Genomic DNA, 18,250 nt, shown 5'->3' with positions numbered 1-18,250 from the left:
CTTTTTTTTAAGCATGCAGTATAGATTTAAAAAAAGATGTTTTCTTTGACTACTGACTTTATACAGGTGTTACTATATACTATACATTTTTTATATGTTTGCTTTCACAAATCTGCTAAAATAATTTGAGTTATTTATAACCAGTACTATCAAAACCTGGAAAATACTTCAAAAATCCTTTTGTTTCTATTCCAGTTCTTGGATTCCAGTTTAAAAATGATATCTGGGTTTATATAAATAACTCATTTTTATTATATGTCCCTATGAAGACACCTAAAAACAATGTGGGCTGTAAACTTAAAATTAATGTGGCCTAAATACCTATATCTTCCTCTCTATTCTTTATGTTAAATCCAAGAAAATTAATAAAAGAGATAAGCTGAGTAATAAAGGTATTATTTTATTTCCACATCAAATGAAATAAATGATAAAGCCAATAAAGGATAGACATGCTTTGAGTTAATATTTATCCAAAATGGCATGTAATTACTTAACAAAGGAAATAAACACACACAAAGATACACCAACACTTCTTTGTCTGAGAGAAGCCAAAGCAGCACTGTTGATAAATGTTATTTAAAGCAAAAAGCATTATTTTAGCAACTTAAGCAGCAACATATTTGATGTCTCTGTAGGAAATAAGGACAGAGAGTGATGTTTAACATTCAGAGAACCATTTTCAAATTCACTTTCTATAAGCAGTATTTTAAAAATCCTAGTTCTTTATTTACTTTTTATTATTACATGTCTGAATCTTGCTGGGAAGTATTAATTTGCTCTCAAAATGTTCCAAGACCCACAGATTTAAACTTGGCACAAGTACAGATTTTTTTTTAGCTGCAAATGTCTGTAAAGCAAAACATATGTCGTAAAAGAAATATATTGTTTTGAGATGTGAAGATAACACCGTTAAATACTGTCTTCGCAAGTAACCTGCTGGGATGAGGACAGATTACTGAACACAATACCATCCTGGTTACTCACTTATAACTCATGCAAACTGAGAAACAATTTTTTTCATCAATTTTTTTTTATCTAAAGATTACAATACACTCCATAATCAACATATAATGTTCTTCCTGGAGGGAAAGAACTAAAATCACTTGTACAGACAGCGCACCAGAGCCAACTCTTGTGTTTTTCTCATTTTAGGCAAACCCTAATAAAGAGACTGAATGTAAAGGTTGGAAGAGAAATAATATGCAAAAACAAGTTGTTAAGGGCCCCCCAAAACAAAGACGACTTGGGAACACTGACAACTAGAGTAGAAAAGCTCAAAACTAATATGAAATGCTGTGTTTATAAATAAAATCTTAATCACATAATGGAGAGAAACCTTCATGAAGTTTCATCAAGAACAAGAATATAACTTTCCAATTAAACCGCATGAAATTAACCAATTCCAATATAGTTTACATATAGTTAATAAAATTGTTTTCTACTAAAAAGTCGCTGATACAGTTAGGTTAATTATTTTCAACTTTATCAATTTTAATATAGCACTCAAAATTGAATCTAAATGACACTCTGCTGCTTAGAAATTTAGGTTGCTCAGTTTATATACAAAAAATAGCAATTATTTTCTCAAGAGTCAAGCATCCTGTAAATATGAAAATGGAAGAACTGAAATGGTCAAAGACAAATTAAAAGTCCTAATGGATGTTTAGTAAATAAATTATTTTCACTGTTTGGCTAGATTTTTAAGGAGATCTTACATTGGAAGATCAAGATAGCATGATATTTGCTGTTGACACATGACAACTTTTAAAGCTTACAGTAATAAAGAAAGAAGGGAGCATGATTTACAGTATTTCATTATAAAATCTGTGTGCTCTGTTAGTGACAATTTAAATTCAAACATCAAACTGCTTTACTTATAGTATAATTTAAAATTTACTAAGTCATTTTGCCCTTGACAAGATAGCAGAGAATGAAAATTAGAACATTTTACCAAATGCCTTAAAATTACTTAAATGAATCAGAATTTAAGGAAATAATTTCACTTTAAACACATAAGTAGGTAAATTGACTATGACTGGTTATTACTGTTTTAAAATTATAATTTTAAAGGTACTAAAATTCAAATACATGTGTCAAGTCACCAAATAAACATGTTTATTAGCTAAGACTTAAATATTAACTTCTAATTTCTGCCACCAGTTAGAAGCTTATAAATAGTCCCTTACAGATATGTGACAAATAATATCTGTTAAAATGTGTATGATCATATCTTTTAAGAAAGACAAACTAAGCTTGAAGCAGTTCAAATGGACAATTCTTCTTACCTTTCAAAAGCAGGCCATGAGGTCTCTTCACTTAGTTCAGAACCATCACTGCTACCTAAAATCAAAAGTTATTCTATTTTTTAAACATCAGAATTACAGTTTAAATTTCATATTTAAAAAATAAATTAATTGTACTTATAAAATGACAGTCATATTATTTGTGGGTGAGCATCCACATATTAATTCTTCATTCTAGTATTAATGCTGCTAGGCTCATTTTGCAATATGTTGGAATCTGGATGACAAGACTACTTAAAATAACAAAATAGCATAAAACATTTTTGTAGGGCTACTTATAGCTTAGATTCGTTATGTTAATAAACTATTTTCTACCATCAGAGAATGTACATAGTTGCAAAACTTTTCAAAATTTCAAAATTTTCTCAAAATTTAAGACCAAAATAATTGTGAAATTCTTAGAGGTTCATGCTATACTTCTTTCCCTTTGTATTCCTTTTAAAACTCATTATTACCCTAAGGATAAAAAGCTTAATGAAATTTAATTTTTGCCTTCAGAGGCAAGGTAGAAGAGGATGGAATCTCTACATTAAAAAAAAAAATCGTGCCGTAACAATCTAAAAACTTTCTCTTTGGCCAAAATCAAAGTTAAAATATAAAATTTTAAGTTAGCTAAAGAAAAACCAAGGGGAATAAATTTCGAGAGTCCAAAAGAGATTACAGGGATTTAAAAGCTATTTTAGGGACACTGGGTGGCTCAGTGGTTTAGCGCCTGCCTTTGGCCCAGGGCATGATCCTGGAGTCCCGGGATCCTGCATCGGGCTCCCTGCCTGGAGCCTGCTTCTCCTTCTGCCTGTGTCTCTGCCTCTTTCTCTCTGTGTCTCTCATGAATAAATAAAAATAAAATCTTTAGGAAAAAAACCTATTTTAAGGATAATTCTGGCTCTCAATAAAACTGATAATTAACATGTCACTTATGTATCAAGTTGAACTATCAGACTTTCATACCAGTATCCGTATGAGACATAAACTCCAATTCCAAAAAAAGTATGCATTATATGTGATGGATTAATACCTTGTCTACATATTTAGGGTGGCTCTAGCTATATATACTATCCTTGGAAGAATTGAATAATAGTAACTGAAGAAATTTTCTGGTTCTGTGGTTCAGATGAGAAACTGGAAGTATTCTGGTAGTGGTGGTAGGGTCTTGCTATCTTTTGATTTGTAGCATTATGTGGTAAACACAAAATTTAATAATTAGTATGACTTACTTGTAGAAAATATAAGTTTTTCTAGAAGGATGAAACTCAAGAGAGGATATACTTCTCTTAGCTAAGACCACTTAGGTTATCTAAGATGTCTGTACCACATTAGAAGATGTTAGAGGCCACTGTCCCAAGCACTGGTTAATTTCTCTGGATTATCTTCTCAAAATCTCTATGGTATAGATTAATATTGTATGTTAAAGTTATAGCTAAGGAAAAAACCCTTTTGTGATTAAAAACTGTGTGCATGTGTGAAACATCTATCATTTATGGTTATAGATTTACTTTCTTTCCAGAATATATAGCTTTAAAACAAAAACTGTGCAAGGTAGTAGTTATGGCTAATGTTCTAATTTAAAAACAAGATTGTAAAAATCTATATTGTTTACCCACTTAACAGCCTTAGAATAAAAAAAAAATACAAAGGCAAAGATTAAAATAGTCTCTTCCTTTTCTCTTTTTAAAGTTTTTTTTTTTAAGTAAATTCTACATCCAACATGGGGCTCAAACTCACAACCCCCAGATCAAGAGTTGCATACTTTACCAACTGAGTCAGCCAGGCATCCCTAAAATAGTTTCTTCCTGTTCTAAAATAAAGGCCTCCAAACTAGGACACTAATTGTAACTGAATGAAGTAACTATCTTGTGAAAATCAAAGAAACATCAATGGAAAGTTAAAGCCACAGAAAAACTAAAGAGTTATCACCATAAAATGATGGGGAAATGTCAAATATTACTTGAGAGCTGTAACTTTAAAAATTATTATTTTTTGGTTTAAGTTGCAAGCCAGATTCCATAGTATGACAAATTTTTAATGGGAAAAAAGTTCTTTCTCTTTTGCAAAATTACTATTATCTTTTAGGTTGAGGTTGATATTTGTATACAGATAGCTTATAGCATTAATGAAGTATTAATGAGGTATTTGAGGTGCCCAACTTGTCTTATATTTTGTGAATTTTATCATCATTTAATTGTTTGCATTTATCAAAAGGGGAACTTTGGAATTAAAAAACTGTTGAATGGTGCTGGAAAACTCTAAATCAGTTTTGTTTAGAGGGCTTGGAATTCTAAAGGGTTAAGGAGGTCATTATGTTTAAGAAAATGAACTCTTTCTCGGATTTCTTTCTATTGACTCTTCATCAATATTGAGATGATCCTATTAACAATAAATAGGCTTAGCCCTTGAGCAACTGGGCACTTAATCAGAGAGGAAGGTATTTTCTTCCTTTTTTCCTTTTTAAAAATAAAAAAAAAGTATTGAAAGATTTTTCTAACAATCAAGAGAAATAATGCTATCTAAAAGATTCAGAAAATAAAGTAGTTTAGGAAGTAAAAACAAATTTTTCTTAACAACTTCACATCATTTTCCACTATGGTTTTTTTCTGGTCCCCTTCATCTCTATTTCCTGGCCTCTCATTCTCCAATCTACTCCAATGGCTTCCACTTCCACTATTCTATGAAGCAACTCTTACCAAGGTCACCAATGACTGCTATCTTGTCAAATGCACTGATCAATTCCCATTCTCATCTTTTCTATTTCTTGCATTTGACAGTGATACACTATATACTTCCCTCTTCCTAGAGATACTTCCTCTCCTGGGCTTTAGTGATACCACATCCTGATTCTTATTCCTATTTCACTTATCACTCCTTCATATTTCCTTCGATGGCTCATCTTAAAAAAAAAAAAAAAAAAAGAATACTAGAGACACCTGGGCTCAGTGCAGAGTGCTTGAGATTCTCTCTCCTTCTCCCTCTGTCTCTCCTGCTTGTGCTCTCTCTAAAATAAATAAATCTTAAAAAAATAAAAATAAAAATAATTTAATCAGACCTCTAAATGTTACTATGTCTTCTCTTATTTATTTACACTCTCTTCCTTGGTGACCTCAACCAATCCCATGGCTTGAAATACTATAAATATGCTAACTCCTATATTTAATATCTATAGACCTACAGAACCCTTTGAGCTCAAGAGTCATATATTCAGTTACCCATCTGATAACTCCATGTGGACTGAACATGTCCAAAATAGGATTCCTAATTCCTCAAACCCAGTCATCCTTCACAAATACCTTACCATTTATAAATGACTGCTCTTCTGGTCTTCTCTATCATGGTAATAGTACCATCATCTAACTAGCTGATGAATCCAAAAAACTGGGAGTATACCAATTCTTCCCCCTTCCTCATTCCTAAGGACTGCATGAGGTAATCAGTTCATCCAGCCCATCTCCTTTTTCCTCCATTCCTTAAATGTATCCCCTGCTGGAGTCAAAACCATCAAGCAGTTTTTAAAACACCATAATTTATTAACTTCAGTAGCTACAATAAGATGATCCTGTATCTAACTGCTACTTTACTTTTATCAAGTTTTCTCTATGTATTTGGGTTAATGACTTTTTTTTTCCAGCGGAGTTTTATTAAAAATTCCAGTTTACATAAACTGGAATCCTCTCAGAGAAGTATTTCTCACCTATTGATATTCCACTAGAAAGAGTAGAACTTTCAGCTTGGCCTCGAGATGGTGCATGGGGCTCCATGACGCTATCATCTAACAGATGCCTTGGCCCTGCATTTGGGAATGTTGCACTCTTAAACTCTGCTGTGTTCATTTTATGAATGAAGCTGGAAAAAGAGAAATAGGTTTAATATCTTTTATTAATGTTGGTATAATTCAGGTAATTCAAGATATAAAATATATTCATAAAGATTCAAGACAGAAGATTTAGTTTCTATCCTGAACGGACTTCTGAACTCTCGCAGTAATAAAGATACAGATTTTACCATGAAGGCCACAAATTAAGTTTAGGGAAAATATTTTAGGAAACCAGGCCAGGCCATATCTTATGTAACAGGTATCTTAATTTCATCTTGAGTTGTAGGTCCATGAAAAAATTGTTTTTACATTCACTTTTGGAAAGCAGCTATTAAATTTTCACAAAAATCATGGCAAAAGTGAACTATGGGCCCCATTTTGAGTTAACAATCTTGCAAAGGTAATGACGTTAAACAAAAAAATCAGTTTCCTTTTCTTTATATTTAGGAATAAAAAGTAATTTTTATAGACCTTAATTTATGGTGACTTATTTTGATTAAGACAAACAATGACTGTTTTGAAATAAAGGCTGTAATTTAAAAGGAAAATAGCATTTTGCTTTCCTGATTTTATGATGATACTCTGTAATACAGTTAATATATCTCCCCCAAATATAAAGGCACTGTTGGGAGAAACTTATTTCCAAATTAAGGTAGAGGAAGAACTAAATGCTTTTAGGCAAACAAGATATTTTACTGAATCAGGAGAAAACAATTGCTATACAAATAAAACTATGCAAGGACACTATTTTCTGTTTAACCAATAAAATATATAGAAAATAAATCCAGCTATAAACAACTTAAAAATCTGAAAGACAAAATGAAAGATGCTGACTTATAACCCAAGCTATGGCACTTCCTGTGTCCATGTGGAATCAGGTTCCGGGGGGATGGCGGTGTCTGTGGCAGCAAGGCTCCTTCAGCTGCCACACTTTTTCTTCCACTTTGTGGAGATGCTCCTACTTCAGGACCTAGAGGTTAAATGCAAAAAAGTGAGAGAGAGAGAGAGAGAAATTTTCAAATGGTTTCAAAAGACTGCTGTCTTTTTAATCCTTTGATAAAAAATACAAAACGTTTTAAATTTTAAGATGACAATTCTATTTAATTGATTGAACATTAAAATATTTTCTGAGTCTTACACACAAAAGCTGTTAATTTCTTTTTTTTTTATTTTACATGCTTTTATTTTTTAAGTATTTTTTTTTTAATTTATTTATTCAGAGAGAGAGAGAGAGAGAGACTGAGAGGCAGAGACACAGGCAGAGGGAGAAGTGGGCTCCATGCAGTGAGCCTGACGCTGGACTCCATCCTGGGTCTCCAGGATCAGACCCCGGGCTGCAGGCGGCGCTAAACCGCTGCGCCACCGGGGGTGCCCAAAAGCTGTTAATTTCTATCTTAATAGCATTAAGAGGCAGTATTAGTATTTGCCTTTTTTTTTTTTAAAGATTTATTTATTTATTTATGATAGAGAAAGTGAGAGAGAGAGGCAGAGACACAGGCAGAGGGAGAAGCAGGCTCCATGCAGGGAGCCTGACTTGGGACTCGATCTCGGGACTCCAGGGTCGAGCCCTGGGCCAAAGGCAGGCGCTAAACCGCTGAGCCACCCAGGGATCCCCAGTATTTGCCTTTTTTATAGAGGAAGCAGAATTAGAAGAGACGTGCTCAGGATATCCTATCGCAGATAAAGCCCGGACTAATCACTCAGGTCTCTAAATCTCACTTCAGTGCTCATTTAATTTTACACACTTCTCTTAGTTTCAACCTCTTAGAGGAAGGATGTGTATGGCAGGTCAAGCATTGAAGTTGGAATTTCAATCTACGTTGACACTGTTCCGACTTACGGGAATTAAAAAACCAGAACTTGAAGAGTACACAGATTTGCAGAAGATCACTTTAACAATGCAAACAAAAGCAAAGTTAAGAGCAAACAATGCAAACAAAATGCAAACAAAAGCAAAGTTAAGACTGCCATGTTTTTCTCTGCTTATAATCCTCTCCTGCTAGATATGGTCATGGCTTGTCCCCTTACTTCTTCCACATCTTATTGGATGGGCATCTACCTACAGGATATGCAATATTATGAAGCTTGATGCCCAAGTCTGCATTTGAAATTTTTAAAAAGGTACTTATTAATAATCTCTTAAGTAACGAACAATTCTCTCCAATTTTATATTTTTAATTATGTGTGGTATACATTTATTACCCCATTATAATGTGACAGGTCTATTATGGGACTATGACTATTTTTTAAATATTTTCAGTCCTTGAAACATTATATGGTCTCATTCATTTGGGGAATTTAAAAATTAGTGAAACGGAATAAAGAGAAAGGAGAGAAAATGAGTGAAAATATCAGTGAGGGTGACAAAACATGAAAGACACCTAACTCTGGGAAATGAACAAGGGGTAGTGGAAGAGGAGGTGGGTGGGGGGTTGGGGTGACTGGGTGATGGTCACTGAGAGGGGCACTTGGTGGGATGAGCACTGGGTATTATGCTAAATGTTGGCAAACTGAACTCCAATAAAATTAATTAAAAAAAAAAAAAAAAAAAAGATGACACCGCCAAAAAAAAAAAAAAGAAAAAATTCAGTCCTTGGCCCAGTATTAGAGTGAAATTTCCAAAGAGTTAAGTTACTAAAACTGACTTCCATAATTATTCATATTAGTAAAATTTTCCACTGAGACCACAGGAAAATTTAATGTAATCAACCTTCATTAACTAGGACAGTATATTCTTAATAAAAAAGAACAGTTATTCATAAGCACTTACTTTTTGTTTGCTGTATCTATTTTTCTTGATTAGTTGGCTTGTTTGTATGTTACTACAAAATCCAAATAACTTTTAATTAAAAAACAAAAAAACCCAAGCAAATAAGTGATCTAATTTTTTTTTTTTATTTAAATTTTTATTTATTTATGATAGTCACAGAGAGATAGAGAGAGAGGCAGAGACACAGGCAGAGGGAGAAGCAGGCTCCATGCACCGGGAGCCCGACGTGGGACTCGATCCCGGGTCTCCAGGATCGTGCCCTGGGCCAAAGGCAGGCGCCAAACCGCTGCGCCACCCAGGGATCCCTGTGATCTAATTTAATACCAAAAATAAATTCTTGCATGCATAATAAAAAGTGCTAAGTATTTATTTATTTATTTTGAATCATATTCTGTCCTATTTAGGTTATCTGATTTATTATTTGGTAATCAAAAAAAACTACACACTAACCTACTAAATCTTCTCTTGAAGCAGCAGATCGTGGTGTGCTTGTCCCTGGTTCTATCTTTAACGAAAGCCTGAATTTTAAAAAGAAACAAAACACATAAAATGATTAATATTTGACAATATTAAAATTATGTATTTCCTCACCAAAAAATTAAGCATTTTAATAAAATAATGTCAGCTGTGTATCTGTCTTCAAGAGCAATCTTCAACAGTAAAGCTCTTATCTCTTTTATACAAAACACATCTTATGGTTATTCTAGGAAATATTAGAGAGAGGAAAAAACATTAAAGTCCATATTTAGAAACAGAAAAATCTCCCCAAACTACCCCAATCATGCCAAATGGTTCAACACATTTAAAGATATTTGATTTGTGACTTTTAAAAAGTGATTTAATTTGAGGTTATATCAGTACCTGACACTTAAATTCAGGAATTTTCATGTATATTACTAAATGTGTTACACAAATTACTTCTAGAATCTGTACTGGATGGACTAATGGCTTCTGTAATACTAAAAATTTTTAAAACATCCCAAAAAATAACCAATTCAACTTCTTAAAAGAAAGATCTTCAATATTAAAACGGTTGTTTGCAAAATTCCTGGTAAATCCCTGTCCTAAGTCAAAGTTTATTAGCTGGTATTTAAGTTCCATTTAGGATAATATATCCAGTTTTGAGTTCCACAGCAAAAAGAGATTATGACTCCTATCAATGGAAACTATTTCAGGAAATAGGATAATAAAGCAGGTGTAGAACTTTGGAATGGTCCACAAAGTCTATTATTATTATTAGTCTAAATATAAATTTTTTTAAAAAAGCATTCTACCAATTGGAATTTTTAAATGAAATTGCACACTACATGTGATACTCATCATGATAAACCTTATTATAGGTTCTCAACTTATTATTTCCACGATAACCTCAGAGGGAATTATATACTATTATATTCCAATTATTTGACAGTGTAAACTGCAGTACAGAACAGTACTTAACCAGAACTCTCTGCTCTTTCTCTTTTCTTTCTGTTTCAAGTAAACAGAGCAGTTTACTTGAATTATATGGGCTATAGGTTATGCTGAATTCATTCATTTGATAAATAAGTTATTGAACACCTGTTTTGTGCTGGGCACTGTGCTCTTTGCACTGGAATATACAGAGACCAAAGCAGACATGGTATCCCTGCACTTCTGAAGCTCACAGCTTATTATGCGGAGGACACAAAAGTAAACAAAATAACTATAATTTCCTAATACAGAACTGGCAACACAAAGGAACAGAATATAAGCTACAGGTGAATCACACTGCTGTCCGCAGTATAAAAGGCAGAAGCATCTTAAAGAACAGCAGTGAAGTCAGAGGTAAGTTGCCTATGTCATCATCAAAACACCATATAGTAACAGTGATGCTGCTTCACTGAGAAAAGATACTCTGTTCAGTATCAAAATGAAGGAACTCTGAAAGATCTTCATCCTGATTAAAAACATGCATTAATTTGTAGTATCTATACTGATTGCCTATATAGATAAAATTGCCAAAAACAGAGGCCTTTGAATAAACAAAAGGTGTCATTTTTATTTAAATCTCTCATCATAAAACTTTAAAAAAAAAATGTAATTAAATAATTAAAATACATTGAATTAGTAGGTTCATACAACAAAACTGCATCTTTAAAAACTATCTTCTTCAGTTTCCCATCTAATGTCCCAATACCATCAAGCGACTTGTTCCCCCAGGCAAAAACACTGTTTCCCATGTTAATCCTCTGATCACTCCATCCCCTGGAATATTTTTCCTTACCCTTTATGTGGAGGTATCTCCTACTCACCTGTTAAGATTAATAAGCCTCAGGTGACACTGTCTCCTGAAGCTGTTCATGTTTTTTTTTCCCAGTTGAAGCTGAATTAGTTCTCCCTCCACCCCCATCTATGTTCCCATAGCATCCTGGACATATCTCTATTAATGTTTGAACTGCTTTGTAATCGTCTGTTTTGTGGATGTGTTTTGTATTAGACTGAGCTTCTTAAGGGCAAGAACAAGATTTTGTTTGTAATCCTGGCAACTAGCACAGTAACTCACCTAGAGCAAAAGCTTAATAAATATGTTAAAGTGAATATAATGGGAAGGCTATTCTGGTTTTAGCTACTCATGAAAACAAAGATCAGTATAATAACATCAGCTTTCCTACCAAAATGAAGGTATCTTAGGTTTACAGTGAAAATTATTTAATGGCTTAATTGGCTACTATATCCTTCTAACAAAATAAAACTTAGCTTACATAAACATCTTTACTTTCATCACAGTCTATAAAAACTTACCATCCTCTCTATAACTTTGCAACAATTTCTTAGGCTTCACTCCTATTGAATAGTTTAACTTCTTTTAAATCCAACAAGTGTGAGCCAGATACAGAAATTCTGAATAACTACATAACCATATTTTGAGTTTTAAGATAATCTTCTATACCTCATTGGACAAAACATGAGTGTTTTGCGCTATGCCAGTGATTAGAACTAAGAAGAGATAGTGGTAAGAAGATACAGACCATCAAACTCATGAAGCTCACAACCTAGGGCGACAACAGGTTTATGAAAACACTGCAGCCTTGAAAAGCTGATCCACTGATGTCATACATTTCTCAAATGAAAACATTTTTTGTTTTATAAAATAAAAATTGATATTAGAAATATAAAAGTGGCAATATTATGGTGTAGGAAAAGAGACGGTAATAAAGGTATTTTTAAACATTAATAAAATTTGATACATTTAAATATATGTTATCTAGAGCTTTAATCCTTGAAGAAAAGTTATTTCTAATTATTTTCCAGAATTACTAGCCTTTTATTGGTACTCTTCAAAAATTGTTGAAACTTATGGAACAAGAAAGTTGATGATCACTATTGTATAAGAAAATGTTACCTAATATATATTTTCAATTATTATTTCTTAAAGATTTTATTTATTTGAGAGAGAGAGAACATAAGCGGGGGAGAGAGGCAAATGAAGAGGGAGAAGCAGACTCCCTGCTGAGCAGGGAGCCTGACATGGGACTCAATTCCAGGACCTCAGGATCATGACATGAGCCAAAGGCAGATGTTTAAACTGACTGAACCACCCAGGTGCCCCTATATAATGTATTAATAATTAAAAATAGCCTAGTCTCTCACTTTGATAACTGTTTAAAGTATGTATAAGTATGGCCTTTTATTAGAAAAAATATTTCTGAAAGACACAAAGTTAAATGTGAAACCTTGGGAATAATTGGCATAATAAAGCTAAGCAAAACTTTATTTGAAATTAACAAATGAAGTCACAAGAAGCATCAGAAGCCTCAAGAGAAATACATAAGCTCTTTATCCTCTCATCTTTTGAAAAAATCCCCAGCAGTATACCATTGAAAATAGAAAGGGTTATTAACATTTAAAAGTCCTTCCCACATTGGGCAGTATTGTGGATGTTAAGGAGAAGGAAATGGACAGCTGTGTTTTATTTTATTTTATTTTTTTTTAAAGATTTTATTTATTTATTCATGAAAGACACAGAGAGAGAGAGGCAGAGACACAGGCAGAGGGTGAAGCAAGCTCCATGCAGAGAGCTCAATGCGGGACTTGATCCCAGAACTCCAGGATCACACTCTGAGCTGAAGGCAGGTGCTTAACCACTGAGCTACTCAGGCGTCCCTGGACAGCTGTATCTTTTTTTTTTTTTTTTTTAAAGATTTTACTTATTTATTCATGAGACACACACACACACACACACACACACACAGAGGCAGAAACACAGGCAGAGACAGAAGCAGGCTCCATGCAGGGAGCCTGATGTGAGACTCAATCCCAGGACCCCAGGATCAGGCCCTGGGCTGAAGGCAGTGCTAAACTGCTGAGGGGCTGCCCTGGACAGCTGTATCTTAAAAGTGATTTTTAAAATATTTAATAAAGTACTTGCTATAATAGAGATAATGGTAAGTATGGTGCTAGACACATCTCTCACCTAGAGGTAAGAAGGTTCAATATTTGCTCAATCCAAAAAAACAATTAAAAAGAAATTCAAAGATGTGTCAAAAATTACCATTATAAAAGGAGTAATTCTCCGATTTGTAGAGTTTCATTAGTTTTTCAATCTATTAAAAGACAAATTTCTATAAAGATATCATGCTTGAATATAGAAAGAAAGGAAGAAATTTAAACTGGAACTATCAAACATTAGCTCTTAAAATTTGAGAAAAGTGAAATACTTTTAAACAGAAGAACAGATGAGGTTATTTGTATACTGTTTCAATCCTATCAAGTGATTAAAAATAACTACATACAAAAATAAAAAGAAATACATATAAGTACTTTTACCACTGTAAACATATACCTGGATTAGACATTTGTATGATACGATGTAAAATTCAGATGTTTAAACACATAGGGATGAAAGGGTAGAAGACAGGACAAAGTTAAATAAACCACTTTTGAAGATCCAACCTACTTGTAATTATCATCCTCCACAAACTTCTGTAGTTCTTCTATATACTGAACGGAGTTCAGATATTTTTGAACATGAGGCAACATGGGGATATCTAGGCAAAATGTAATAAATAATTATCTGACAAAGTATATCTTAACTAGAATTTTAAAAGTTAGAGAAAAATATACTTTAAGAAAAGTTTAGGCTGCAGGCACCAAAATTTAAATGAACTCTAGAAAGACATTATTGAGACAGATTGTATTTAATGTAAAACTGATGGCAACTTAAAAAATTACAGTTGCATGATGTTTGTATATATTTTTTTTGTATAGTTTTTTAAATTGGAGTTCATGTTTGTATAGATTAAAACAAACAAACATACTCTGGTTTCTCTTCAGATCATATTAAAAAAATTAAACAGCACAATTTATAAAATCCCACAAATTTGATAAATTGCCTTCCACACATAAACTTTAAGGAAATTTTTGAGTTTTTTTTTAAGTATACATGCACATAAATTAGCTTTAAGACAAATCTATTTAAAAAATCAGACAATAAGTTGCTTTTTAAAGTATTTTAAAAGTATATCCCAATAAATAAGGGTATCTTTATTCCCTGTCAAACTGAAGGCATGCAAACATTATAAAACATTAAAAAAAAAAAAAACCCAAACCACCCTTTTTCTCATCATCTGGGCTTGTGTAAGCTGTTTGTACATATGTGTTTCCATACAATACCTCTTGAGCAAAAAATTAGTTATTTATTCAATATGGAACTCAGGAAAGCTAGTCAATTGTTACAAGGATCATAGGTCTGGGCTCCTTCCCTAACTGAAAAACTGAAGAACTATTTACATAATAAATCAAGGATATCAAACGAGATGAAGATAATGGAAAATCATCTTATAAATTATGTTAGCAAAGTTGCTGCAAAAGAAAAAACTTAAAATTTTAAATATGAAATACAAAAAATAAATAAATAAATATGAAATACTACTTAAAAGCAGGATCTCAAACAGGATGCTAAATATTAAACAGTGAAATTAAACAATCATTATTTTCCTTTATATTAGGATGCTGTTCTCTGCTATGCAAAAAAATGGCTATCAAAACAGGTAAATGAATCAACAGAATCACAGCATAATGGTGTAGTATTAGTCCCCAGAAACGTACCATATTCACAGGACTGCTGTAAATCAGAGATTATTCGAAGGATGTTATTCATCAAATTTGATCTTTGCTCATTTTCTAAAATGCTGCCAGTTGATGGGTATGCTGAATCAATGTATGTTAAATCTGACAAATAGATACCTGAAAGAAAATGAGATAAATCAGTGTTTTTACCTATAGCTTGGAGAGGATGATAAAATGAAGAAGAGAAAAAAAACAAACAAACACAAAACCTTGTTTATAGCTATACTTTAATACATGCTGTATTCAGGACTGTTGTTATTTAATAACACCACAGTCTTGTTAAAACATAACCACTGAGGCCTAGATTTGCATGCATTTGGGTCAGACATGTAAACAGTATGTTTTTGTGAATGACCTCTTATGATGCCATTTTGTTTTTATGTATTTATATTTTAAAGTTTTTTTATCATCTATTTATCATCTCTACACCTGATGTGGGGCTCAAACTCATGACCCTAAGATCAAGAGTTGCATGCTCTACCAACTGAGCCAGTCAGGCATCCTGATTAGCTTTCTAACTGTTCACATGGCATTAGACATGAAGTGTTTGTATACGGTCTTGTTTTGAAGACTGACAGTTGGATTTCTGAAACAGTGCATGTAACTACAAACTGAAGCTAATTCTTCCTCCTGCACCTCGACCCTGCTGCCCCATTTCTCTGTATGAACAGAAATAACATAACTTCCAAAATAATTCGGTTCTATCAGTTCTAGATATTCAAGGCCAGTTATTTAAAAATATCTCCTGAGAGTTTATTATGCACATGTAAAGTATATAAGACAACTACAGTTAAAGAGAAAAATATACTTTCTTTTTACCTCATTACTCTATATTCACAAACTCTCAGGAAAACCACAACTGATGTACCACATACTCTGCCTGCCAAAAAAGCCCTGTTTTCTTTTTCTCATGCTATTTCTTTTATCTTGACTGTTTCTGAGACTCATCTCTGCCTATCTCAATTATATTTTATATCCAGGTCAGTGTCAACTGTTCTTTAGTTTTCTCATAGATTCCAAGAAAGGAATTTAGAAACCATTTAGTCTAACCTCCTCTTTATTTATAGACAAAGAATCTAAGGTCCACAGATACTAAAGGATTGTTTTAATGCCACGCGAACTATTAGTAACAGAGCTGGAACTCAGGGTATGCTACAAGTATACACTCAGTTTCTCTACTACATGTTGTTAAAAATTCATACAACATCTATAATACCATTCACTTGGTAATTTCTTATGACTTTATAATCTATTAAGTCATCTATCATAAACAGTTCCTTTTCTTTAGAGACTCTCAACTTCTTTGTAATGACTTCAAATATCTTTAGCTTAGCTTCTTTCCTTTCCTTCAATCTCAGAGGAAGAAAAGTCCCTTTTTCCTTTCCAAATCTACATTGTGACTTTGAATGTAATCGCAATTGTCTTTGCAATTGTTGCCTCCACTGTCACTCAACCACCCCCTCCCCACATGGGCTCCTTTCCCAGAGCAAATGTATGTACTTATACACTGCCTCTCTCAAAGGAAACAAAATCAAGGTGACCCTTCCTTCAAATCTGATACCTCCTCCAGATAGGAACCTCGTTCCTCTCCCTATAATAAACACCTTGAAAGAGATACACAGACTAGTCCACATAATTTATTTTATTCTTCATCTCTTTGGAATGAAATATTTGACACATAGAAAAGTTTACATGTGTAAAGAAATTGAGACTTTGAAATAGGCAAAAAAGATTACAGGTGTCCTGTCTCCAGCATATCCTTCTGGAGCATTTGCAACTCTGTAGGTTGCTGAAAAGTAGTAATAATACAAATTCTTGTCCATAAATATGCCAATGACTTATGTTCAGTAAATGTAACTAACACTCTATAGATGTTGACCAGTTTTGCAAGTATGTGTAAATTAATTTCAGTACTCTGTGGTGTTTATACGGTATGTGTGGGACTTTGAATTCTCCCTTGAAATGGTTGCAATATCTTCCTAGCTCCCTTATAAATTTAATGATTATAAAACCTTGACATGTATTCATTTTGTATTTGTGAGAACCATGATAAAACCTTGACATGTATTCATTTTGTATTTGTGTGAGAACTATGATTTTACCATTTTAAAAAGTATACTTTACCCCATATAATATTGGTTGTTACCAAACAATATAATAAATGCTTGTGAATGACCAGGCAGGTTAAGAAGTACAACATCACCAGTGCTGTTTGTTCCCTGCAGCATCTCCCTGCCTCCTGTCCAGAGGTAACCAACCACTATTCTAAAACTTAAGATTACGTCCTCCCTTTTTCCCCCAAGATGTATGTCTGTATCCCTGCACATTATTTACTTTTGCTTATTTTTAAGCTTTAAAAAGTAACATTAAAAAAATAACATTTTATGCATGTGTGATTAAGTTCAGTGATAACACTGGCAAAGTTAGAACATGTACACAATAAGTAATTTACAGATGTTTCCTAAATTTTTAAAAATATGGCCTTCTGTGATTGCTGTGTCTCACCAGTTTATTTCTAGGAGTTATTTGTGTTGTTAAATGCAGCTATAATTCCTTGAATTGAGAATAAATTGACATTTAACTATGTCGCAATTCACTTAACTCACTTGATAGACTTTTAAGTTACTTTTTCCCTCCCTCCATGTTGACATTCTTGTAAATATCTCCTGGAACACATGTACAAGAATTTCCTTAGTATATAGATATCTATATACATATGGCATTTATATAGTATTTTAATGTTCAGCTTTACATTGTTTTTTTAAAGCTTTATCAATTCATACTGCCACTGACAGTAAGTTTCCACTGACCCACACTTGATATTACCAGTCTTCCTAACTTTTGCCAATCTTGAGGGTATAAAATAATCATCTCATTGAGTTTCAATTTTCATTTCCTTGGTTGGTAATGAGGTTATGCATTTATATTTATATTTATATTTATATGAAAGGCCTTTTATCCATTTTTTTTTCCCTCTGGGTTGTTTTTTTCTTATTGATTTCTAAGTTCTTAATATATTGTAGAAACTAATCCATTTGGCAGTTAAATTTTATCCACTTTTCAACTTGTTGAATAATGTGAAATCTGTATCTTGCTGCTGAAACTTATACAAGCAAAGGTAATAAGGGACTTGCTCATTATTAAATCTTTAAACAACTCCCTTGGTCTCCTCCTGCTGCTTATTAGTGTCTCAGCAGATTTGTTTGTTTGTTTGTTCCTTTGTTCCTTGGGGCTTTACTGGCTTTACTGGCTTGAACCTTCCTAGCTTCCCACACCCCTCCA

At 33.0% G+C, this 18,250-nt stretch overlaps 1 protein-coding gene across 5 annotated transcripts in view; it reads right to left on the bottom strand.

Annotated features, from left to right (window-relative positions):
* RALGPS2 (Ral GEF with PH domain and SH3 binding motif 2) overlaps positions 1-18,250 on the bottom strand; it is a 162,853-nt gene that overhangs the window by 24,585 nt on the left and 120,018 nt on the right. For all 5 annotated transcript variants that reach the window (XR_005987736.1, XM_041754484.1, XM_041754473.1 and 2 more), the window contains 6 exons: positions 14,948-15,085; positions 13,797-13,887; positions 9,329-9,396; positions 6,943-7,078; positions 5,986-6,137; positions 2,286-2,340 (listed from right to left, as the gene is read on the bottom strand). Coding sequence is in view for 4 of the 5 variants with exons in the window: in XM_041754484.1 (XP_041610418.1) it covers positions 2,286-2,340; positions 5,986-6,137; positions 6,943-7,078; positions 9,329-9,396; positions 13,797-13,887; positions 14,948-15,085 (640 nt within the window). In the remaining variant the exon portion in view is untranslated. The remainder of the gene's footprint in view (positions 1-2,285; positions 2,341-5,985; positions 6,138-6,942; positions 7,079-9,328; positions 9,397-13,796; positions 13,888-14,947; positions 15,086-18,250) is intronic.

The sequence above is a fragment of the Vulpes lagopus genome, chromosome 1 (genome assembly GCF_018345385.1).
Source record: "Vulpes lagopus strain Blue_001 chromosome 1, ASM1834538v1, whole genome shotgun sequence".
NCBI lineage: Eukaryota > Metazoa > Chordata > Mammalia > Carnivora > Canidae > Vulpes > Vulpes lagopus.
The sequence above is the reverse complement of the archived record's forward strand: the minus strand, read 5'-3'. Positions and strand labels throughout refer to the sequence as shown.